A 22453-nucleotide genomic window follows, 5' to 3' on the forward strand; every position below is an offset into this window, starting at 1 on the left:
TCTGCTTCAGTCAGGGCTGGGAATGGCTTTGCTCACAGTCCTGAAAGGAAATTGTTGGCCAGAGGACTGGGTAGGCCGGGGAACTAGAGTTCCATTCCTAGTGGGAAACGGAGAAGGCAGGAAAAGTTCAAACCAGGCCAGGCTGGGGAAACAAGCTCAGAGAATTCCAAGTGTGAGAACTGGATAGAACACCATTCTCCACACCCGTCACTGATCAGCAGCCCTCACCTCTCAAACTGACACGGCCCACCCCCCCAGCAGGGCCAATGCTGGGTGATGAGTAGGAAGGTTAGGACAGCGATCTTAATTACTGAACACTGCTTTCCCCCCACCTCAGGGGGGCAAAGACAAAAATCCCTAGCCCTCATCCAGCCCTCTGTACCCTAACTCTCAATGCAGCACTGCAGGGTGCTATACCCAAGCATTTTTCTTCTTCTACCTGCTGAGGGTGACCCTGGGCCCAGTTGCCCCACAGTTGCTGAACTGAATTGCTAGGTTCTCAAAGGGCAGGCAAGACTGGACAACTGTAGGTTTCATGCCTTGATGCTGGAGAGGCTTCCCCCTCTGGTTGCCTTTCTTCCCTCATCCTTTCCTATCTAAGGTCCTAATGCAGTCCCTCTTGCCTAACCCCAGAATTAACAGGCCTACCTCACGAGCAGTAGAGGTGACAGAGACCCTTCAGATTGCAGTGCAGAGAAGGGCTCCCCTCGCTCCCCCTCTGCTTCAAATCCTGCAGGGGAAGGGGTAAAGAAAACCAAAGCATTCTCCTGTCGCCGCGGCAACCATAAAACCCCCAGCTAAATCCATCTTGTGAGCTCACCGCCCCATTAAGATGCAGGGCCAGGCTCCGCGCCAGCCCAGCCACATTCATTTGTGCGAAGAAAGGTGGAGGAGGGGGAGGGGAGCAGGCTCTGGAAGGACGGGGAAATGGCGAGGAGAGGTTATTTACACCACTGTTCTGACCTTCTGGAGCACCACTGGCTCCGATAAATAACCCGCTCAGCCCCATTTCGGAGCGGGAGAGGGAGGTGCAGGGAGGGCGCCGGGGCTGCAGGCGGCCCCCACGCAGGTGCGCGTCTCCAGGTTACTAATGGCTGAGGCCGGCGCAGGCAGCTGGCTTCGGGGGTGGTGGGGTAGCACTCAGTTCCCTGGGACTCCCACTGAGAAAATACCATCCCTACCCCACCCCTGGCGCCGATTTCCAGGGGAGTGGCCGGGGAGATGCCAAGGAGGCAAAGAGCCCCGTAAATTAGGGATGGGGGGCGGGGGGCAGAATGCTGGGGATTCTGAGGTGGGAGGGAAGGAATATTACAAGAGGGGGAGCCGGCGTGGGGGGAGCTGTTTAGAGGAATAGGAGCAGCTGCCAAGAAGAGAGGAAGAGGAATGGAAACATCACACAAAGGCAGTTTGGAAAAAGAAATGTTTTATTCCTCTCTGCACAGAGCGGTATATGAAGGTGGCTATCATGCTGACTCCGCACATCTCTTACACAAAAATGCCCCCTCCAGGTCCAGGATGCCCAGTTACCCGCCCACTTGGAGAACGGGCACTTAGTGGGTGCGGGCAGGACGCTAAGTCTCAGGAAGGTTTCTTGAGACATTTTTGTGGGAAGTTTTGGGTCAAGGGGAGAGATGACCCAACAGTGGGTGTCCCATCCTCCGTCTTCCTGGGGAAATCCAAATCCCAAAGGTCTTCTGAAGAAAGGCACCTCTCTCAGCGACCTAGGGAAGGGAGGCGCCCAGACCTACTGCCCGGATGTAAGGCTGAGGCAGAGAGAGGACAGGGTTAAGCAGCAGAGATCGCAGACCCAAGGCAGAGGAGTGAGGTGCATGTGGGAGAGAGAAGGGGACTGCGAGAGCCCAGAGGCCGAAGTCATAAATTCCACCCTGTCCCCAGTTCTGAGCAGAAACTCTTCTTCCCAAGACTGGAATGGAGTTTTAGATCACGGACTGGCTTTGCTCCAGAGCACAGACAGGGCAAGCCAGGCAGAGCTCGCACGGGTAGTGAAGGTGGAAAGTTAAGGTATCAAACTGAGAGGCAGACACTCCCACACCGAACACTCACAGACCACAGCAGTTTTGAAGCTATAAGCCAGGATCAGGGTAAAAAATGCAGCTGTGTCTGAAATACAGAATTTTATAAGCCCTGTCCAATAAAATTTAATCACTGCTCCTTCCACTCTGTCCCCTGACTACGAGCTGTTCCCAATCTTTTTTCCAAGGCTGGGGGCCTGGGCAGTAAGAAGGAATGGGAGAAAATTCCGAGTCCAGCAAGCGGGGCTGTGGCTGAGACTTCATCTGCCTCTCCCCACCCGCACTCCTTCTATAGAAAAGAATTCTCTCTCCCTCCCCTTGCTGGACATATGGACTGTTGGGATGAAGGCCGGGTAAAGGCAAAGGGAGGAAAACACTCAGCACATTCTTTCTCCTGCTTTGATCTGAAGTGTAGCTGCAGCAAAGGGCACAGAAGCGGAGGAGAAAATATGGGGGATAGGAGAGCATGGGAGCATAATCCAGTCGAGCAAGGAAGAGGGTGCTCCCCCTGCCCTGTGTCCAAATCTGCTGAGAGCTTTACTCCCAGGACTGCAAAAAGGAGTGAGAAGGAACAGGAAGCATATACGGGTTTGCGAGGGGGCAACCACAGACAGGATGGAGATTTAAGGATCCCTGTTATCCCCGAGATGACCCTGAGAGCATCAGTTGGGGGGCTGGATGAGAAGTCACAGCAGACGTGGATTTTTTGAGTGGGTGAGGAGCCAGGAACAGTGGGGTCTTCACCGAAGGAGTGACCACTTGATCTGTTCTTTGGCTGACTGCAGCACAACTGGCAAATAGAAAATCCCCAAGGGTAGAGGGATGGGAAGAAGCTCTCTAAGGCCCTAGAGGACTATCAGTTTGGGAAATTCCAAAAAAATTCAAGTCCACTGGGGGGATGAAGAGAGAAGAGGTATACCTGGGAGGAGAGAAAAAAAACTGGGGGTTACCGGACATATGCTGAAGCGGGGTGGTAGGGGGAGAGTTTTACCACATCCAGATGGACCTCTTGGTAAGAATTCCAAGTGGGTAGAAAACAGAATCCCTCCCTGGCCCCCCTCCGCATCAGGTAGACAATCTCTCTGCAAAGTAGCAAGATCGATCTGCAAAAGCTGCATGTTCTAGAATGTGCACTTCCAGCTTAGCCCTCATTTGAATAGTAAGAGAAAGACAGAGAGTGTGTGTGCACGCACACAGATCGTCTGCTTAAGGCAAGCCTCTGCTGGGGAATAAATCACTGAATGAGGCACCAGGCAGGGAGGGTTTGAAGGGTACAGAGCAAGGCTGACAGCCTACTGCTCACAGGAAATGGATAGGAGTTGGAGTGGGGTAGGGAGCGGCGGGCTATATGAGCCCCAGTTTTCTGGACTAGGAGGGAGCCCGAGAAGATATGTCTTCAGTCTCTAGTCTCCTGAATTCAGGCTTGGTGGGTTGGGGTGGAATACTACGCTAGCCTCTTTAGTGACCCAGTCCATCTGGAGAGGACAAAGGAAGAAAGTCATACCTGAGACACGGTCTGCTCCGTAAGGGGGACATCTTCTCCCTACGGCACAGAGAGACAAGCATTCAGCGTGGAAGAAAGCTGGAGTAAGACCTGACTGAGGTGGGACAATGGAGAAGGAAGAGGTGGTCCTTTAATGTCATTTTATTTATTTATGTATTTTTTGCGGTACGCAGGCCTCTCACTGTTGTGGCCTCTCCCATTGCAGAGCACAGGCTCCGGACGCGCAGGCTCAGCGGCCATGGCTCACGGGCCCAGCCGCTCCGCGGCATGTGGGATCTTCCCGGACCGGGGCACAAACACGTGTCCCCTGCATCGGCAGGCGGACTCTCAACCACTGCACCACCAGGGAAGCCCAGAGGTGGTCCTTTAAACTGAAGCAAAGGGCACATGCCCTAACCTTCTCAGTCCCTCCTAGGGACTAGTTAGTACAGCCACAGTTTTACTTGGCCAGAGGGACTGTTGAGCAAAAAAGGGTCATTTCATCCATCTTCTGTTTTAAGGCAGGAGGACTTCTTAAAAGATTTCTTCCATTCCAGGTAATCAGCAGGTTGTCTGATCCTCAACTTGGGGATGGGAGACCAGATTCCCTAGTCAGAGAAGACCTTCCCCGAGTATCAATATCGCTAGGGAGAGGATAAGGGGGAGCCCAGGGTAGTTTAATGGATCCCGCAAGGCCTGATGGGTAACGACAGCATGTTAATTTGAAGAAATAAACTGCTGCAACAGCAGCCTGAGAAGACGTATGTTAGAGGAGAAGATTAAACTATGCAAATGGAGCCCACGGCAGTTAAGGGAGAAGATTTCCCATTACCCGGCACTGTCAGCCTTCACTCTGTGGAGGTCAGAGCCGAGACGTTCTGTGAATGGAGAGACTGGCTTTGCTCAGGCATCTCTGCACCCCTACAATTTGCTGGCAGGCTCTCTCTGCACCCAGCTGACTTGGAGCTTTCTCTGGTTAACTCAGAGGCCTCTTTCTGCTATCACTAGCACCAAAGAGGACAGAGGTTCTGGCAAATAAGTACTTCCTGATGGAGAGGTACTGTTCTCAGTCCTAAAAGACTTTAAAAGACAAGGAAGACATTCCTCTGCCTCAGATAATTGGGGTTCATCCCCACAGGAAGAAGAAGCCAACCTCAAATTCCTTTATCGTTTCAGAACCATCAATATTAAAGTTCCCTTTATTTCATCTTTGATTTAATAAGTATGTATTAAATGTCCACTCTGTGCAGACTGTATGAGATGCTAGGTACCAGGCGAGGGGCAGAAATATATTCCTCCTGCTTCCCTTCTTTGAGACAATGAGAATTTGAAAGGGAAGGAGACAGTATTCCACAAGTATGTATTCTACAAGCCCCAACCCTTAGATCATTTAGCAGGTCTGGCCCTGGAGGGTGAGTAGATGGGGGATGTAGGGGGGAGACAGTCCTGCTTACCCTTAACGCCACCCGGTGTACCACTTGCTGGGGATCGCTCTCCAGAATCACCCTGAAAAGACAAAGAAGAGACCATTGTTCACTCTGTCCTGAAGAACCAACTTAGTGTGGGGAAACTGGTCACTCGGCCCCCTTGCCTTCGGACAGGGGCAGTGGCCCCACCCCTCATCCCAGATCCAGGGAGGTCCAGGGAGGTCAGAGCACTCACCCTCCGTCTACGATTTCATCCACAGCCAAGAAGAGCCCCTCCATGTTCTCCAGCAGAGCTCGCTTTTCTACATTTTTCCTGAGTCCCCGAGAGAAGAGAAAACCCAGCCTGAGTGTGAAAGGGATCCTAGGACATTGTCTGAGCTGGGGAGCCTAAATTAGACCAATATGTGTCTCCACGAACCACACAAAGAAGTAAATAAGCACTTTCTGACTAACCCATTCTAACTCCCTTTCTACTCTTTTTTTTTTTGCAGTACGCGGGCCTCTCACTGTTGTGGCCTCTCCCGTTGCGGAGCACAGGCTCCGGACACGCAGGCTCAGCGGCCACGGCTCACGGGCCCAGCCGCTCCGCGGCACGTGGGACCTTCCCGGACCGGGGCACGAACCCGTGTCCCCTGCATCGGCAGGCGGACTCTCAACCACTGTGCCACCAGGGAAGATCCCCCCTTCCTACTCTTATTTGCTGAGTAACGATCAGGGATGCCAGGAAAGAGATTCAAAATATACATACAGTCAACTTCTGACTATTCAAGGGCTGATTTCCAGAGCTATTGTTTCTTTCCTACCTGCCAGGACGCTGCTCACGACATTGCTCATGAACACTGACATCAGTGGGTGGAAAAGAGGGAACACACAGAGCTAAAACTCAATCTGGAGGTGGCGGGAGGTGAGGAGGGGCTGAGTGCAAACTGTTTGCACTCAAGCTCTGATAAGCCTTCCAAGCTTCTCTCTGCTCCTACCACCAGCTCCCCCAGCTCTGCTCAGGCCTTGAAAAGAAGCCCAGCTAGGGGGCTGGGAACTGCCAGGGCCCGGCATCCACCAGCCTCAGATCTGGTGGTTGGTGCATATGGCCAGTCACATCCGTCAGTTTGACTCTTTCACTAGATCACCAAAATGAAGTCTATTCTATCACCTGGCTAAGAAATAAATCATCCCCTTCCTGAGGAAATCTGAGCCATTCACCCTGCTGATTCTGTGGGGCTGGGAGTGCCTGCTGTTCTGCTCTGTCCGGATGGCTGTCCGTACTGGGTTCACTTGGGAGCCCTGGATGTTTTCAGGAAAAGTATCTCGTCTCTCTTCTATTGCCCACCTGCATGGGGAACAGAGGGCTGGAGGGGAGGTGGACGGGGAGGAGACGGTAAAAGGCACATTCTTCCTGCTCTCTAGAAGGAAAAACTAAGGGCCGGACGTGAAAAACTGTGAGTGCTGCCTCCGTTCCCAGGGTGCTGGTGTTTCATCTGGGACATTTCCCAATGCTTGCCCTTTCTCTACCTCGAATGTAAAGAATGAAGCCCGGGAAGGCACCTTGAGCGTGCTTGGAACTCCGACAGAGCCACTGGGGGATGCGAGAGTAGACACAGAGGCAAAGATTCTGCTCCCTCCCAGTCCCTTTTCTCAGGAGAACTATTCTACAGGAGTAACACACTCTCCCATCCAGTCCTCCCCATCAGTGCAAATTACTCTGAAATAATAAGCCCGACTTCTCAAGGTAAATCAACTCCCCAGAGCCTCTGCTCATCCCCCACAAATCCCTGGACCTGAAGAACAGTGACTGTCTCTCGCAAACAGATGTCAAGAACGGCCTGCTCACCTCAGCATCTGGCTCAGTGAGTCGAAGAGGCAATTCAGAACAGCCATGAGCATCAGCTGTTTGGAGACAGAAGAAGCAGGAGGATAAGGTTTAAGGCCCTGAAAGCTGCTACCTGAAAACAAAGCCCTCGAACTCATTAAGCATCAAAAGACACAGGCCTTCACGAAGGACCAACAGCATAAGGTGGAAGTGACAGCAACACAGGAACACGACCCGTGGCTTCCCACAGAAGTAAATTCTGCTTCATGACCCCATAATTTTAGGTCTCTCTCTGACCAGACTGTTCAAACAGAACTTTCCTGTCGCAGTCTTCTTCATGTCTTAACCAACTGTATATGTGTTACCCTATGTCTTTGGTAGAAAAATCATTAACCAAGCAATAGCTGAGGTCAGACTGCTGTCAAAAGAGAATGGACTTTGGAGTCAGGCAGATCTGGGCTTAAATCCCAGCCGAGCCATTTCTAGATGTGTGACCCTGGGAAAGCTGTCAGTTTGAACCACATGAAACTGCCACTTTTGTAGTCCAACAGTGGTCAGATGTAAGTAATTTCATATGGTTCCTCAAGGTTTAGTTTCCTCACCTATAAAACAAGGGCACTAATGCCCCAAACTCACAGAAGTGCTGTAATGTATTCTACGAAGCACTGACAGCAATAAGAACTCAGGAGAAGTTGGTTCTCGCCAACTTTGACTTTTGCCTCCAATCATGCAGGGGCTTATTTTTACCTATCTACTCTCCTAGAAGTTGTGACCTGAGGTAAATAGCTTTTCCTGAGTTTAGGAAGCAGGTTAGGACTACACCCACAGTCTTCAGAGAGCCACTCAGAACATATGGCTTTGACGTGACCCACAATGTTGCCTAACTGACCCAAACTCAGTCAGGTGTGGACCCTTCACAGCAGGAGCAAGCATCCCCTGAGCCCTGACCACACCTCAGAAATCCATCTCAAAAACCCTATCCGGGGAAGGCCACTGACGTTATACGTTAGTATGGATCAAAACACAGACGGTGTGTCCTACACGGACACAGGAATCTGGGAAAGCTTCCACTCTAGGTTGATTCCGGTGCTCAGCCGTGTCTGTGAGGCTGACAGGGATCTCCGACAACTGCGTTAGCCAGTCAACGCCAGAGGGACACAGGGACGCGGCAGTCCTAGGGCCCAGAACCAGTCAGGAGGTCCTGCCGGAGGTTCAGGAAGGGAGAGCAGAGACAGCAAAGAGGGGTGGGGATTCTCACCTCATTTTCATAGGAGCTGCCGATCACATAGAAATAGAGATCGATGCTGCTTTTGTATACCACTGTCAGGCCTTCCAAGAGGGCAATCTCACCTGTTGGGGGGACAAAGGTGGAAACGGTGGGTGGCCTGAGACAAAGAAGTAGGAAAGAGGGCGTTACCATGAACTCCTGGTACCCAGCTGTGTGGGGCTGAGGTGAGGCAGGTCTTAATGACCCCCAAAGACTGAAGCGGACCTGCTTTTTCTTTTTGGGTGGTAGCAGAGCGCGGCAAGGGTACACTTGGGGGAGTCTAAGTATCTTCTCCTCTAACTGCTCCTGCCCCCCAGCCACCAGTAGCCTTATTTCCCTCCTCGTGTACGAGACAGGATACTAGTCAATCCTTCGGAGGAGGAGATGCAGAGCGGTCACCTTTACAGACTTCCATTTCCCTGACCTAATGGACGCGGTACAACAAGCAGAGCTGCAGTTAAATTTGTCAAGTGAGGCTCATAAATCCGGGGACTAGACAGGTAGCTAACAGCCAACCTTCTAGCACGGTATTCCCGCGTGGGGTACGCTCACCTCCCCATTACATTTCTGAAGAGTTTATTACATGAGGGGAGGAGGAAGAAAGAGAAGGAAGAGGCAGAGTCATTTCGCCCTTTCTCCGCCGCCCGCCGCCGCCCCCTTCCCACTGTGGCTCTCCCACTGCAGGGAGTAGTGAAAGGAAGACGACCTACTGTCAGTCCGGTGGGTCTTGTTGAAAATGTTCTTCTCAAAGGCCTTTTGCTCCTTGACACTGGGGTAGGTGTCGTCATAGTACTGGTCAGAGGGAAAGGAGATGGGTTGGGTCATTAGAGCTGGGAGCCCAGAATGACTAGCGACTGTTTTGCCCTGGATCTTGGATTTCTCTCCTTCAAGGCGTGGGGTGAGGGAGAAATACTGACACGAAGAAGGGAGAACTACAGAGGCAGGGAATGGGCCGTGAGTAATCGGATACAAAACAAGGTTTTTAAGGACCCTGCTACAAGCCACCCCGCCTCACGGTTCTCAGACTGTAAGGGCAAGAGGCCTAGAAGCCCTGTGATGAGGCTCTGCCCCATCTACATTCTAGGGCAGCAACCCCGAGGCCATTCCCAGGTGCCACCCCAGGTCAGGGAACACTGCTAGAGAACACAAAAGGCACCAGGCCCTCACTGTGCAGAGCTGAGGAATGGGGAAGGCCTGCAAAAGCCTCCTCTAAAGAAGGGCAAGCCCTGCCTGTGCTCTCTGATCTCCTGTATCTTAGCTTCCTTTCCAGTAAACTGAAAGAAGTGGGAGGCAAGCTAACACACTGTGGAGCCCACTCGCAAGCTCTCCCTGGCAAGGGGGTGGAGATGCAGGCTGCTAACTTGCTCTGCTCTTTAGGGGCTAATCCGCTGCAGTCAGCTGAAGACCTATAACAGGCCTGGCATTTAGTAACTGGATAACTGTTTCAAAAGGTGTCCTGCATAGTTACATCCAATTACAGGGAGGAACAGCTGGTGAATTCTGAACTAATCTCTACCTGCTGATTGATTTATGCCATGCTCGCCCGGAGTTAATCCACCAGGGACAGAAAAAATTTCTCCAGGAGGGGGAGAATATGGAGGGAGAGGAGACGGGTGTCCTTTCTCCTCTCTTTCAATAGATCCAAAGTTAGGAACATCCCACTGGGGAACTCAGCAGGTAACAAGCTTGGTGGTGACTGGAGACCTAGGACTGGAACCCTGGAGCTGCAAGAGAATTCCCTGGAAAAACCCAGGCAGGATGATGAGGTAGAAGAGAAAGGGACAGGAGTGATGGGCATGGGCAGGCTGCTTCTCACATCTAGACACTGCTTTGTTCAGAAACCAAGGTTCCAAAGTTTTTTCCTGTTCTGATGTTGATGACAAAGTCTAAGGATGGCAAGTAGGGAAGCAGGGCAACTAAGAGACAGGAGCAGTTTAGGTTTTATCTGGAGTAGTCAGAGGTAGATGGAAGAATTCTCAAAATTATGTGTGGGTGAATATGAGTTAATTGGGCCAGTCCCAAGATCCAAAGCTCAGAAAAAGTCTGTCTTTGCTCCTAAACTAATCTGAAAGGGAATCTCACCTTGGCAAAAAGTCGATCTCCGTCATTGTCCAGAATCAGGATGGCTTTGACAGTATACAGGGAGGGTTCCTGAAGAGATATGAACATACCTTCAGTCCTGAAGGCTCTTGCCACCATTAGCAAACCAGATACCTTCCCCTGGCCCCACTGGGGCTGCAAGGGGATACAGAGGTGCCTCTGTAGGTCCCCTATCCCAACCTGGTTAGAGTTAGACATTTCCCGCTGAGAATGACCAAGTGGTAAATGAACTGAATTGAGGGAGGGGACATTTCAACAAAGGACCCAAAGCAGCACCAGAGAAACAATTTCTATGAGCCAGACTCACAGAGGGCTTAATATTTGTTATTTCCAAATATTATGCTACAGTTATTTTCCAAATTACTCTCCCTCCCTGGTCTCCCAGGCACAGGTGGGTATGGAATGTGGAATGTAACCAGATTAATTAATAGGCACTGCACGAGACTTTTTGAAAATAGCGTTGACTGCCCTAGTGTACTTGGAAGTTCCTGCAGTCCCGATGCAGTAGCAATGCAGAGGTATAAAGAAAGCCTTCCCTAAAGCACCCACACACTGAGCAGAAGGAAACAAGCACGCGTGCACGCACACACTCACACACAGACACACCAGTTCTGAATGCAGCCCAGCGAGACATCCATCTTCCAAGACTTCCCCGAGGAGCTCAACTCCTCTACTATACCCTGACGACCACCACGTAACTTGCCAAGACAAAAAGCAATCTGAATTTGTGGTAGTTAAGAAGCAGTAAGAAGAGGCTCCGTCTAAGAAACACTCTGGAGCCTGGAGATAAGGAAGCAGGGGTGGAGTGTTCTTTCACAACCAAAAAGCAACCTTGGAGGAAACTGGCTCCATAAAGAAATCAGGGGCTTCCCTGGCGGTCCAGTGGGTAAGACTCCGTGCCTCCACTGCAGGGGGCACGGGTTTGATCCTTGGTCGGGGAAATAAGACTCTGCATGCTGTGTGGCATAGCCACAAAAAAAAAGAAAAAGAAAAGAAAAAGAAATCAGAGTCTCAGCCTTAACAGTTACACTAAAACTCAAAGCATATCACTTTGCAAAAGCTCCTTCACTCCGGCAACTTCCAGGGAACCAGCTAACAGGAAAGGAAGAAGAGGGAGGGAAGGGAGCCCGTGGGATGTGTACGGAAGGTGTCTGCAGGCTCACATCCCTTGACTTTCTCATCAGCGTTACTTACCGTGGATATCCTTCTCCCGTGCTTTGAGACAAGAGTGTTGCTTTGCTACCTCCGTTTCCTGGTCCTACTTAGGAAACCCACAGCCTTCACAGGGCCAAACATATTCTCCGAGCGTATGTTTAACAAAGACCCAAAGGTGATCAGGAAAGATTCACTGCCAAGGATCTGCAGCCTCTACAAAGGTAAACTATCCCATAAGGCTCCAGGAGCTTTATGGTTCCATGCAAAGAACCAACCTTAGCTCAAGGAGTTAAGAATGAGAGTAAAGGGAACCCAGTCTTTTGAGAACAGGGTGATAAAGCAGGTAAGCTTTCCCCACTTGGATTCTTGAGGACAGAAATTTTTGTTTCTTTCACTGATTTATTACAAGCGTCCAGAACAATGCCTGACATATACTAAACTCTCAATATTTATTGAATGATTATGAGAATAAATGAAGTTTGAGAGTAAAGTAGAAATTTATTGATGCAGTAAGCATGCAGGGGATTCTCTTATAATTAGACATCCACGTACAGGCAGGTTTTTTGGTGTGGCCATTTTGGGTGATATTACTACCAAGTCGTCATCCTCTGACAGGCATTCCTTAAAGATGCCCATGCTACACGCATTCCTCTATGGAACACTCTCTCAAACTAAGGGACTCTGTCTAGCAGAAGCACGTCCTCTAGAGTCTCATCTGAAAAGTCACAAATAAAGCAGCTTTCCTAACTCCTAATTCGCCACAGAAAGATCTTCCCATAAAGCAGGCTCAGTTCTATAGCAACTTGGATCCTCGATTCACCAACAGGGAGACAGTCATGGGAATGAATTTTCTTAATAGAGGAAAAGCAGTCCATAAGGAAGGAAATTTAGAAGAAATCATTTTTCCCACAACATTTTCCCTAGAAATCTTTGGCTCTGTTTCGCTATCCGCATTCACAGCAACCTTAGAGAGCTTCCCAATGGTTGAAGCCGGGCATTGATCTGGCGCAGGTAACTCGTGCCTGCAGCCACAAAATCTGGCATCTCTAGAAAGGATGGGATCCCAGAGCAAAGAAAAACCCTTATTGCAGGACTTCCCTGGTGGTGCAGTGGTTAAGAATCCACCTGCCAATGCAGGGGACATGGGTTCGAGCCCTGGTCCAGGAAGATCCCACATGCCACGGAGCAACTAAGCCTGTGCGCCACAACTACTGAGCCTGTGCTCCAGAGCCCGCGAGCCACAACTACTGAGCCCGTGTGCCACAACTGCTGAAGCCCGTGCGCCCAGAGCCCATGCTCTGCAACAAAAGAAGCCACCACAATGAGAAGCACGCGTACTGCAACAAAGAGTAGCCCCTGCTCACTGCAACTAGAGAAAGCCCGCGCGCAGCAATGAAGACCCAACACAGCCAAAAAAATAAAAAAAAAAAAAAAAAAACCTCATGGCCGCCAGCCAACTAGGACAGTCAGACAGTCCTCTGTGGCCAACAGGGTGAGAGAGTGCCTAAAACAGCCAGCAAAGAGAGAGACAGATTCCTAGGTCCTGCTCCTGGCTCTTTTCACTGGCTTCCTAGAAGACGCAATCAAGGAAACCCCCAAAATAGAAACCTGGATCTTCCTGGGAAGGACAAAATACAGGCAAAGGCAGGCAAGGAGAAGACCAGAAGGGACCGTAAGTATGAAAAGGGTAAGATGGCACTAGAGAAAAGGCTGGTCATTTCAAACTTCCAAAGAAATGACCACACTAAATAAAGCTGAGAACTTAGGCAAGAGCTTAAATGCTGCTTTAATTCTCCACTCTGCTACAGCCAGAACTGGCAGCTTCTCCTTTACTTCTCCTGCCACCTCCTGACTGCAGCTGGTTCCACTTCAGCCTGGGGCCTTTACCTCTCAGGAGTGGGGAGGGCCTGGAGTTCCTCTCATATCATAACCAGCCAGTTTAAAGGGCCCAGAAGCCATTACTGATAATGTAATTTCATTTTAAGTTTTTCACAAAGGGCAAGTTTATAAATAACTCCCAGCTCTTGAGAAATGGGCTTCCTGGACAATGGACTAGGCTTAACCTTGTAACACATTAAACGCTGATTATTGAGAAAGACACCACAAGCTCAGGACCATGTTCAAAGTATTTAAAAGGTCTGTTCTTCCCTCCCATTCCCAAATGGGTAGCTGCTAGAAAGCTTTCGAGACAAAGTTCTGTGATGCACTGACTTTCAGAGAGCCACAGCCTGAGTGTATAACAGAACTTCACCTCAAATGCTAATGGTGCCTGGAAATGATGTGCAGGCAGACTGGTGTTTGGGACGGTGGGTGGCTCGGATAGATTTTCATGTCCATTTTTATTATCAAGAAAACTAGACTGGACTCCTCAGGAGAGCTGAAACAACACCGAATGAGCAACGAGCCTGCTGCAAACAAGTCTTTTATCTCAATCACGGGCTTCTGAAGCCTGGTGAAAAACATCAACATCTCCCAGCATCCCCTACCCCAGCACACAGAGGACTAGAAGGGAAGAGTCATTCCTCGTGCTGCCCCCTGTGGGCCTTCGGATGACCTGCAGCTTCCTCAGGACTATAGTCATTAGCAAAAACATTAAAAAGGCAGCTCTGGAGAAAAGCTCTCTATTTGTGTGTCTTGTAAGTCAATCTAGGAGAGATGGGCCCTGAAGAAGCACTGAATTAAGTCTATCCACAATGTATACAGTAAGAGGACACTCTGGGGTAAGATCATGATACGCCACCAGAAGAGGACTAGGGTAGTGTTTGGAGCAGGTAGACAGGATATTTGAGGCCTATGATTAATTATTTTATTTGATCCTTTGTGGGGGATGGAGGAGGAGGAGGGAGGGAGCCAAGAAGTCTTTGTGGAGTTAGAGGATGCTATCCACAAAGCTGAAAGGACACAAGTAAGAATCTGGTTGAGATTCCTAGAAAGTTCATTCCCCACTTGTAAAGAAATCTTTATGGCCATGCCAAAAAGTAGTACCCTGGCTTGGCAATGGGTCTCCATCAACTAGAAACAAGATGCTCTTCCCTCAACCCGATTTATAAAGTAAAACCAAGACAAAACCAAAACCAAGAGAAATTTCTAGATACCACTCCCAGCCCCACATGGCTAAGCAGGTATTTTGCTCCCTGATTCTGTGCCAATTTCTTTAAAATGAAAAGCTCCTCTGCGATTGAGGGCTCCAATTTGCCAGCCACAAGCCTGGGGACTTCAGATGAAAAGAAAAGAAGAATGAGGCAAAGGTTTTGCCAGAGGAGGACAGTTTTCACACACTACCCAGGGGTTTGCTTAGATTGAGACAGCGCAGCTCAGGAAAGAACAGGAGCCACAGGTACCACAGAACATTACCCATCTGACCTGAGACCAAATATTGGTCAAGAGGAAACTGAACACAAGTCTTAGGAAGGAAGAACTGTTGGCAGGAAGAGCCACCTAGAAAGAATCTTCCTATCTGACACAGATACAAACCATGAAAGCACGGTCACCAGAAGTCTGCCATACCACTACAGGAAAAAATGTCTCTAAATTCCTAAAATCCTGTATTATAGTCTGCATCAGCCATTAACTCAAGTTCCACCTTTCTCTGGGACTCAGCTTTCTCATCAGTGAAATGAGAGGCCTGAGCTAGATAAGTTAATAGCTTTTCTGAGTTACAGCAGACCCCCTTTGATAAGCTGACGAAATCTATGGACCTCGTTACCAGAAAAAATACACATTCACAAATTTTTATGATTTCAAGGAGTTCATAGACCTAGGTTTAGAATTAAATGAGATTCTCTCTGAAGACAAAAACACAGTGCAGGGAGGGGAGGAGAAAAGGGGGAAATGAGTGATACTTTTGTAAATCACCCCCTCTCCTCTGCCAGGCACCAAATAATGACTTCAAGAAGTATGTGTGTGGCCTTCATAAATTAATAAATGATTGAGAAAACTAACACAGCCAGCAGGGGGAGCTAAGGTCAGCACCACACCCCTCCAGCTTTCACTATTAAATTTCGCGGCCGTGGGACAGGCAGGACAAAGATAACCAGGCCCCAAGCTCTTCAGGAATGCAAAGTCTCAGGTCCTTTCTTAAAATTCCAAAAGCTTGTCTGCTAGAGAATTTTTTGCCCAGGGGGTCACACAGTCCCTAATTCTTCAACTATTCTGGAAATGAGAGCATTACAGAAATGAGGGGACAAAGCGAGGAGCACTGCTGGGAAGAGATGAACTGAACAAGCGGAAATCACCGTACTCCACACCTGAGGCCTGAGAGCAACATTAGAACTTCCTGCCCGCCCAGTTCGGTAATCCAAGAGCTCTCATTTAAATATCATGCAGCAAAGGGAAAAATCAAATGGGGCTAGATCTATTTCTGATGAGTCCTTGCTCGTGATCTGTATCATAATTTACTCCCCACCCCAACCTCCATCTGCTTCTGAAAACAAAAAGGTAGTCTCTGAAAGACTGAATTGACAGCCTCTGTGTTCATCTTTCAGTCTACTTGCTCCCCCAAATCAACCCCCGAGACAGAACTGCTCTCCTCTCCCCTAGTTTCAGCCTCCCTCTAAAAACTACACAAATAGTAGAAAAGGAGTTGGAGAAAATTGGTAGACAGAGCTGTCCAGGCCAACTGGCTGTGGATGGGGATATCTGCCTTAACAGTGGGAATACTAAAAAGCCAAAACAGGAGATGCAGGCTTCATCTGCAGCATGTAAGACTTAGGTTACACAACAGGAAAGACTTCCTGAAGAGGTGAGGGTAGTCAAACACCGGAAGAGGTGACACAGGCCAGGGAACCTAAGGACAGGAGAACTCCTCTAATAATCTGATCTGAGGAAAAGCCTATTCTGTGCAGAATCAGCTGAGGCAGAATGTGAGAGGGCCCTTGCCAGTACGGATCTCTTATAATGTGCATGGACCCAACCTCCTCATCCAGCTTCATCAGATGCCCATGGGCGCTCTGCCTTCCATCTTCCTAATTACTCTAGCAGAAGTGGGTAGGTAGGCACTAATTCTTTACCCATTCCAACCTTTACTTGCTTCTCTAGCTCCCCTTTCCATAACCAGTTTTCTTGTCAGTATCCTGACTCTAACCAAGGCACAGTGATGGACTAAAGTAAAAAACAGTAGGGCTTCCCTGGTGGCGCAGTGGTTGAGAGTCCGCCTGCCGATGCAGGGGACACGGGTTCGTGCCCCGGTCCGGGAGGATCCCATATGCTGCGGAGCGGCTGGGCCCGTGAGCCATGGCCGCTGAGCCTGCGCGTCCGGAGCCCGTGCTCCGCAACGGGAGAGGTCACAGCAGTGAGAGGCCCGCGTAACGCAAAAAAAAAAAAAACAAAACAGTAGCAAGTATCTAGCTGAAAAAGACCCTAAATCTGCCGCTAGGCTCCCTCAAATATCTGGATAATTGCATTCATCCTCTGCCTCCCAGGGAAGACCTGGCTTCTCAAGGGTCTGGCTTTCTTCACATGGAGGCCCCCTCCTCCTCTTTTGACTGTGTGACAGCTCCCCCAGACCTCTGATATAATTTATACCTTGCCGGGGACCAACTCTTTCCCACCACTGTGAAGGAGAGGGAAAAAAAATATATAAATACGTCGGAAATCTATAACGAGGTCTTCTTGGAGGGCATGACATGGGGAGAGTTAGAAGCAGCGTCAATTGCTCTTTAGGGGTTTTAGTTCAAGCCGAGGTCTGCTTCCAGCAATCAACCATTAAAACAAGCCGGCCAGAGTAACAGCACAGTTTATTCTGATCATTTAATTTGAAGTGTCAATAAATTAAACTTCAATCAATTAAACTAGGTGTGCAATAACCCAGATGGACACCCCAACACCAACATAATCACAATAAAAATTTTTATGGTTGCCAGGGACCTCACCGGGGGCAGTGCTGGCACTGCTCGCGCCCTAGCTGAGAAATATATCTCCACAGTGCAGGAACGAGGAGATTGCTTCTCCTAACGAAATGGACGGGCCAGGCACCGGCAAGGACGCAGCTGGGAGAGGGGCACAGGGGACTGCCAGGAACGAGATGGGAGTGCTTTGGGGGCTTAATGTAATTGATACCTTTGCCCAGAGCAGGGGGAGGGGGCAGTTAGGCCAAGTACCTCTACTGTTAGTGCCAAAAGAATTTAACAAAAGCCCCATTAAGATGATTCAGGAAGCAAAGGCCACAGAGCAATACGAACCTTTAAGAGTCATTGTATTCTGCAGTTTCTTCCTCCATACATACACATACTCTTGTGCACTCTGGATGCCCTGATTTTTGAATGAGGCTTAGAATTCAGGATCTGGTCATTGTTTTAGGATAGAAATTTATTAAGGGGAGAGTAAGAATAAAATTAAGAAGTCTAGTCCGGAAAGCACTGGAAAAGCACTCAGAAAGTGAATCCAGAGAGGATTAGGAAAAGTGAAACCTATGAGGAAAGATGTAAGGATCTAGACTGCTAGAGTAATTCAGTTTTGAGGAAAAAAAGCGTAAAGAGGGGAAGGAGGAAGGGGATAAGTCATTATCTTTAAGATTCCATAGGTTATTAATGGAGAATGTGACCTGCAGAGATCCCTCTCTATTCACAACTAAGAGAGTACGAAGACAGCAGGAAAGCTGAGTCCAAAGATGCGGGCTGGGGGCATTATTATCAAGCACTGGGAATGGAAGGAGATGAAAAGAGACCTGAGAAAGATCAGACAAATCTGCTTGAAAGGTAGGGCTGGATTACCTAATTCAAGCAAGAAACACCACCCACTGTAAAGTACCTAAATGAAGGGAACCTATTGGCATTTAGAAATTCCCATAATCAGATCAAATTTCAAATGATGGCTCTTCTTGCCCCCCTCTAGCTTACTCTTCCCTTCTTCTAAACATCCTGTGGCTACGTGTCTTGTAGAGGTGAGGAGACAAGAACATGCTTTGATCAGGTTTCCCCAGAGGGCCAGCCAAACCAGGAAACAGAAATGTGAGAGGAGGAAGCCTAAAGGAACTTTAGAAGGTATCTGCCCTCTCTAAGGAGTGTTTTGTTAAATACTATCCAGGCACAGTAAACTCTTTAGCTCAGCGGAGAGCTAAGGTAAAATCCAGGGAATTCGTTATACTTTTCATAACAAAGATGGTGACCTAAGAATTAGGGGATGCCGCTGAGCACACAGAGCGGATGAGATAAAAAGGAACAGTAAGGAAAGGTGATTGTGAACCAGATGGAGCTAAATTTCGTGGGCCAGTAGGTGAGAGTAGTGAGAAGAGAAATAAAAATTTAGGAAATACCACCTGATTCTCAACCACGGTTCCTCATCTGAACCACTGAATACTGAAAATTATTTAAATATTATTTTGTCACTTCTCCCAAGGATAGTACAAAACTAGTGTCACTGTGTAAACAGAGAAGCTGATCCATTACATACAATGATGCCTTAGGGCATTAGGGCTTAATTCTCCCCAGGAACTCCAGTTGAGAAGGGCTGGAATGGTGAGAAAGGTACATAAATTCTTAATTGGGGGCCTAAAATATACTGAAAATAGTAAACAGCACACACACACACACACACACACACACACACACGTTGGGAAGGGCTGACACAGAGGAAGGAAAATACTAATTTAATATCCTAAGAACTCTGGTGACCAGCACAAGAAATGATACCTATTGGTACTTTGTCCCCAACAAAAGCTTTATATAACTGATAGCTGAAAGTACAATTTGGCATATTGAAGACGTGGAAAGCCCATGATGAGATAACATCAGAGAGACACTTGGTCTGGGAGGCTTAGGAGTCGAAAACTAATCCTAGTCTTGATTGTGCTTCCTTGAGGAAGCCCTTTGCCCTAAACCTTCGTTTCCCCTTACCCCATCGAACAGGTTCCTCATGACAAAGAATCAGTAAGGTTTCTAGAGCAAACTTCAGAGGTACCTGACCAGGTCAGCAAGGATCTGTAAATGCAGCATCTTAGGTATAGATTAAAATGGATATAAGGAAGAAGCAGGTTGAAACAGACTTCGCTGAGGAAGCAGAGACAAGAATTGAGGTAAGAGAAAATGTGAGAGAGACTTTCACATGTAACTCCCTCGGTTCAGCACTACACACAAATCCCTTGTTAAAAGGGCTCCTCAAGTAATATCGCCCTCACTCCTTTACCTCTAGGCAGGCTCCCTTCTAAACAGATCTAGGGGGCAGTCTAAAAATTTCTTAAACTTCCAAAGAAACTAATTCCCTAGAATTTATCCCAGTCTGTTAACTGGTTAAGAATACTGGTTAATGGCGGGGGAGGGGGGTGTGGGGGGTGGTGGGATGAATTGGGAGACTGGGATTGACATATATACACTAATATGTATGAAATAGATAACTAATAAGAACCTGCTGTATAAAAAAATAAATCAAATCAAATTCAAAAATTAAAAAAAGATATAATTCACATACCATTTACTCATTTAAAATGTACAATTCAACTGTATTTAGTATATTCATAAAGTTATGCAACTCTCACCATAATCTAAGTTTAGAACATTTTTATCACCCCAAGGAAACCCCATACCCACTAGCAATCACTCCCCATCACTCTTCTCCTCCCATTAGTGCTAGGCAATTACTAATCTGTTTTCTGTCTCTACACATTTGCCTATTCTAGACATTTAATATAAATGAAATCATATACTGTGTGGTCTTTTGTAACTGGCTTCTTTCACTTAGCATATGTTTTCAAGGTTATCCATGTTGCAGCGTGTATCAGAGCTTTATTTCTTTTTATTGCCAAATTGTATTCCATTGTATGGATATGCCACATTTTGTTTATCCATTCAGAAGGAGATGGACATTTGAGTTGTTTCCACTGTTTAGCTATTGTGATAAAGCTGCTATAAATATTCATGTGCAAAAAAAAAAAAGAATACTGGTTAACCGCTTGGTACAGAAAATGTCTTTAATAAGATTTTAAAGCTTTCTACCTAGACTTAACCAACCCATATGATGGGAAGGAATTATCCCTATCTTTGCCATTTTGAAAGAGGGGAACTGAAACCTGTTATTCTCTTTTACCTGATGAGGATCTGGGTGTGTACATGTGAAGAGCTGAAGGAAAAAAAAAAAGGCCTAGAGTTCAACTCAATTAAGGAAGGAGCTGGGAGCAAAACTCCTACACCCACATATATATATGTTAAAATCCCCAAATTGAAAAAGCGGGGGCGGGGGGGCACAGTTTTGAGAGAAACGCTCTGGTTCAGTTCTAAAGAAAGGGTAATAGTATTTTATTTTTTTGAACAAGAGAAAAGGGTCACATGGACAGGGGAGCGAAAAGGCGCCCTTTAGCCCCCAAAATTCTTATATAACCAGAGGAATAGTGGGCATCCCAGATCCCACAATAAGAATTCCCAAAGTTTAAATGAAGAGAGAAAGGAGAACAGAATAAGGAGTCGAGAATAAGGAAAAATATTCCACAATCCATGCTGACTCTACCAGGTATTCCAGAACTCTGATGGAATACTGATTCCTCATGATGCCAAATCTACATAGTAGGAAGCCGAAGAAGAAAATCGTGTTTTTTGAAGGAATATGACAGGGAATTATCAACGGAGAGTCACACTGTGACAACTGCCAGGAGGAGCCTGTGATGACAAACACCTGCACCCTACTCTGACAATTTGAGGCGAGTTTGGAGTTTGGGGGGAACTCAAATCAGGATATCATCCACAATGATCATAATCAGAGGGAATCTGAAGGACCCCAATCCAGTACGCTCATGATCCTATGTGTCCTAAGGACTCCATGTGCTCCCTTCAACTTTCCACTGACTCGGCCCTCTCCCCGGCAGAGCTTCCTACTCTAAACCGAGGCTTTAGCTCCTGCACTAGGCCACAGGCTTATTCCAGGGACCGGCAGAACGTTCGGACCCCGAGGATTACCCGGAACTCCCCTTCTACCCCCCTCCCACTCAGGCTGAACCCCGACTCCCGGCCCCTCTGGACATCGCAGCATCTCGGCCACCCCTCCAGCTCCTACCAAAATCAGCGCCTCCATCTTGCCCCGCAGCTGGTGCCGACGTGGAGCCGCAGAGACAACGCCGCCGCTGATTGGCCCTAAATCCTCATTAGATCCCGCCCACAATGAGGGTTATTGGGCTCCCAGGTGTCAGCTATTACGGTATTAACCAATCAGTGTACTAGCTTACTTAGCGGAAGCAAGGTGTCCAGCCAGAAGGTGCAGATATTTGATTGTCAGTTTAAACACTCAATAAAACAACAAAACCTCACTAATAAATGGGGCGGGAGGGTCAGTGGGGCGGGGTTGTTTCCATGGGGAACAGAGGAAGCGATTATTAATTTTCAATTGGCCGGGCTGAGGGCACATGATATCGTCGGCCGGATTTAGCAACTTTAATTCGCACTCCCTGTAGGGAGCGCTGTGTCTCTTTAGCCCTTAACACAGGCAGCTCTCGACGGAATCCTACCCTAATCCCCATTCCAGAGCCTCCATTAGGTCCCTGATGTCCACGGTTGCTTTGGGAAACACTGCTAGCTCTTCCTTCAGACTCGCTCAGGTCCCTTCAGCATACTCGCAGAAAGTCTGCACAGCCATAGAGTAAAGGCACAAGATGCCCAGCGTGTTATTTAGATAAACCAAGGCCTCTAGAGGTTGATTGCTAACAGTAACAATCTTCCTGAGGTGGAGGCCTAGACTTTGCTTGACCCAGGGAGTTTCTAAAAGCAGATTTTCTTTGGCCGGACGTGAAACGGGATGTTAGAGCCTTGGAGACTAGAGAGGGGAGAGTAGGAAGGACAAAGGGATAAAGAGTCCAGGATAAGGAAGGGTATAGGGAACAAGGCCTGCGGTTTTCCAGTAGGGACAAACCGTTGCAAAATGAGAAAAGAGAAGTTTACTGAATGCAGAGATTTCACAATAGGGAAGAATTTTGATGAAGTTTAGCTTTCCCCCACCCCTCAGTTCTTTGGCCCCTGACCCCCGCTTAGGTCAGCGACACCTTCTATTGCGTTATATTGTCCCCCAAAGGTTTTTGTGGGTTTTTTTTTCTTCCATCTCTAAAAATTATGTCTTTAGGAACTCTCCAAGACGAGCATCCAAACCCAGGAGTCTTTCTAATAATTTCAGAGCAGAGTCAGAGTGCCTAAGAGAAAAGTATAGAACAATACAAAACAAACTACAGAGCTAACATACGCTATGAAGGAAGATATATGATTTTCTGGT

General features: G+C 48.1%; 1 protein-coding gene across 2 annotated transcripts; it reads right to left on the minus strand.

Moving 5' to 3' along the window:
* Nucleotides 1–1403: 1403 nt before the first annotated feature.
* On the minus strand, nt 1404–21308 carry COPZ1 (coat protein complex I subunit zeta 1). 2 transcript variants are annotated; one of them, XM_024736881.1, is made up of 9 exons: nt 21251–21308; nt 10100–10168; nt 8728–8809; nt 8009–8100; nt 6772–6827; nt 5179–5256; nt 4971–5022; nt 3538–3576; nt 1404–2821 (listed from the first exon to the last, which is right to left on the minus strand). In XM_024736881.1, the coding sequence occupies exons 1-9, from the start codon at nt 21266–21268 to the stop codon at nt 2774–2776; spliced, it is 534 nt and encodes a 177-aa protein (XP_024592649.1). In that variant the 5' UTR covers nt 21269–21308; the 3' UTR covers nt 1404–2773. The 2 variants fall into 2 exon arrangements, with proteins under 2 accessions (XP_024592649.1, XP_024592648.1); XM_024736880.1 differs by lacking the exon at nt 1404–2821 and adding an exon at nt 2875–2952.
* Between the last annotated feature and the right edge of the window lie 1145 nt (nt 21309–22453).

This window comes from Neophocaena asiaeorientalis, unplaced genomic scaffold (genome assembly GCF_003031525.2).
Source record: "Neophocaena asiaeorientalis asiaeorientalis breed wild unplaced genomic scaffold, Neophocaena_asiaeorientalis_V1.1 scaffold134, whole genome shotgun sequence".
Lineage (NCBI taxonomy): Eukaryota > Metazoa > Chordata > Mammalia > Artiodactyla > Phocoenidae > Neophocaena > Neophocaena asiaeorientalis.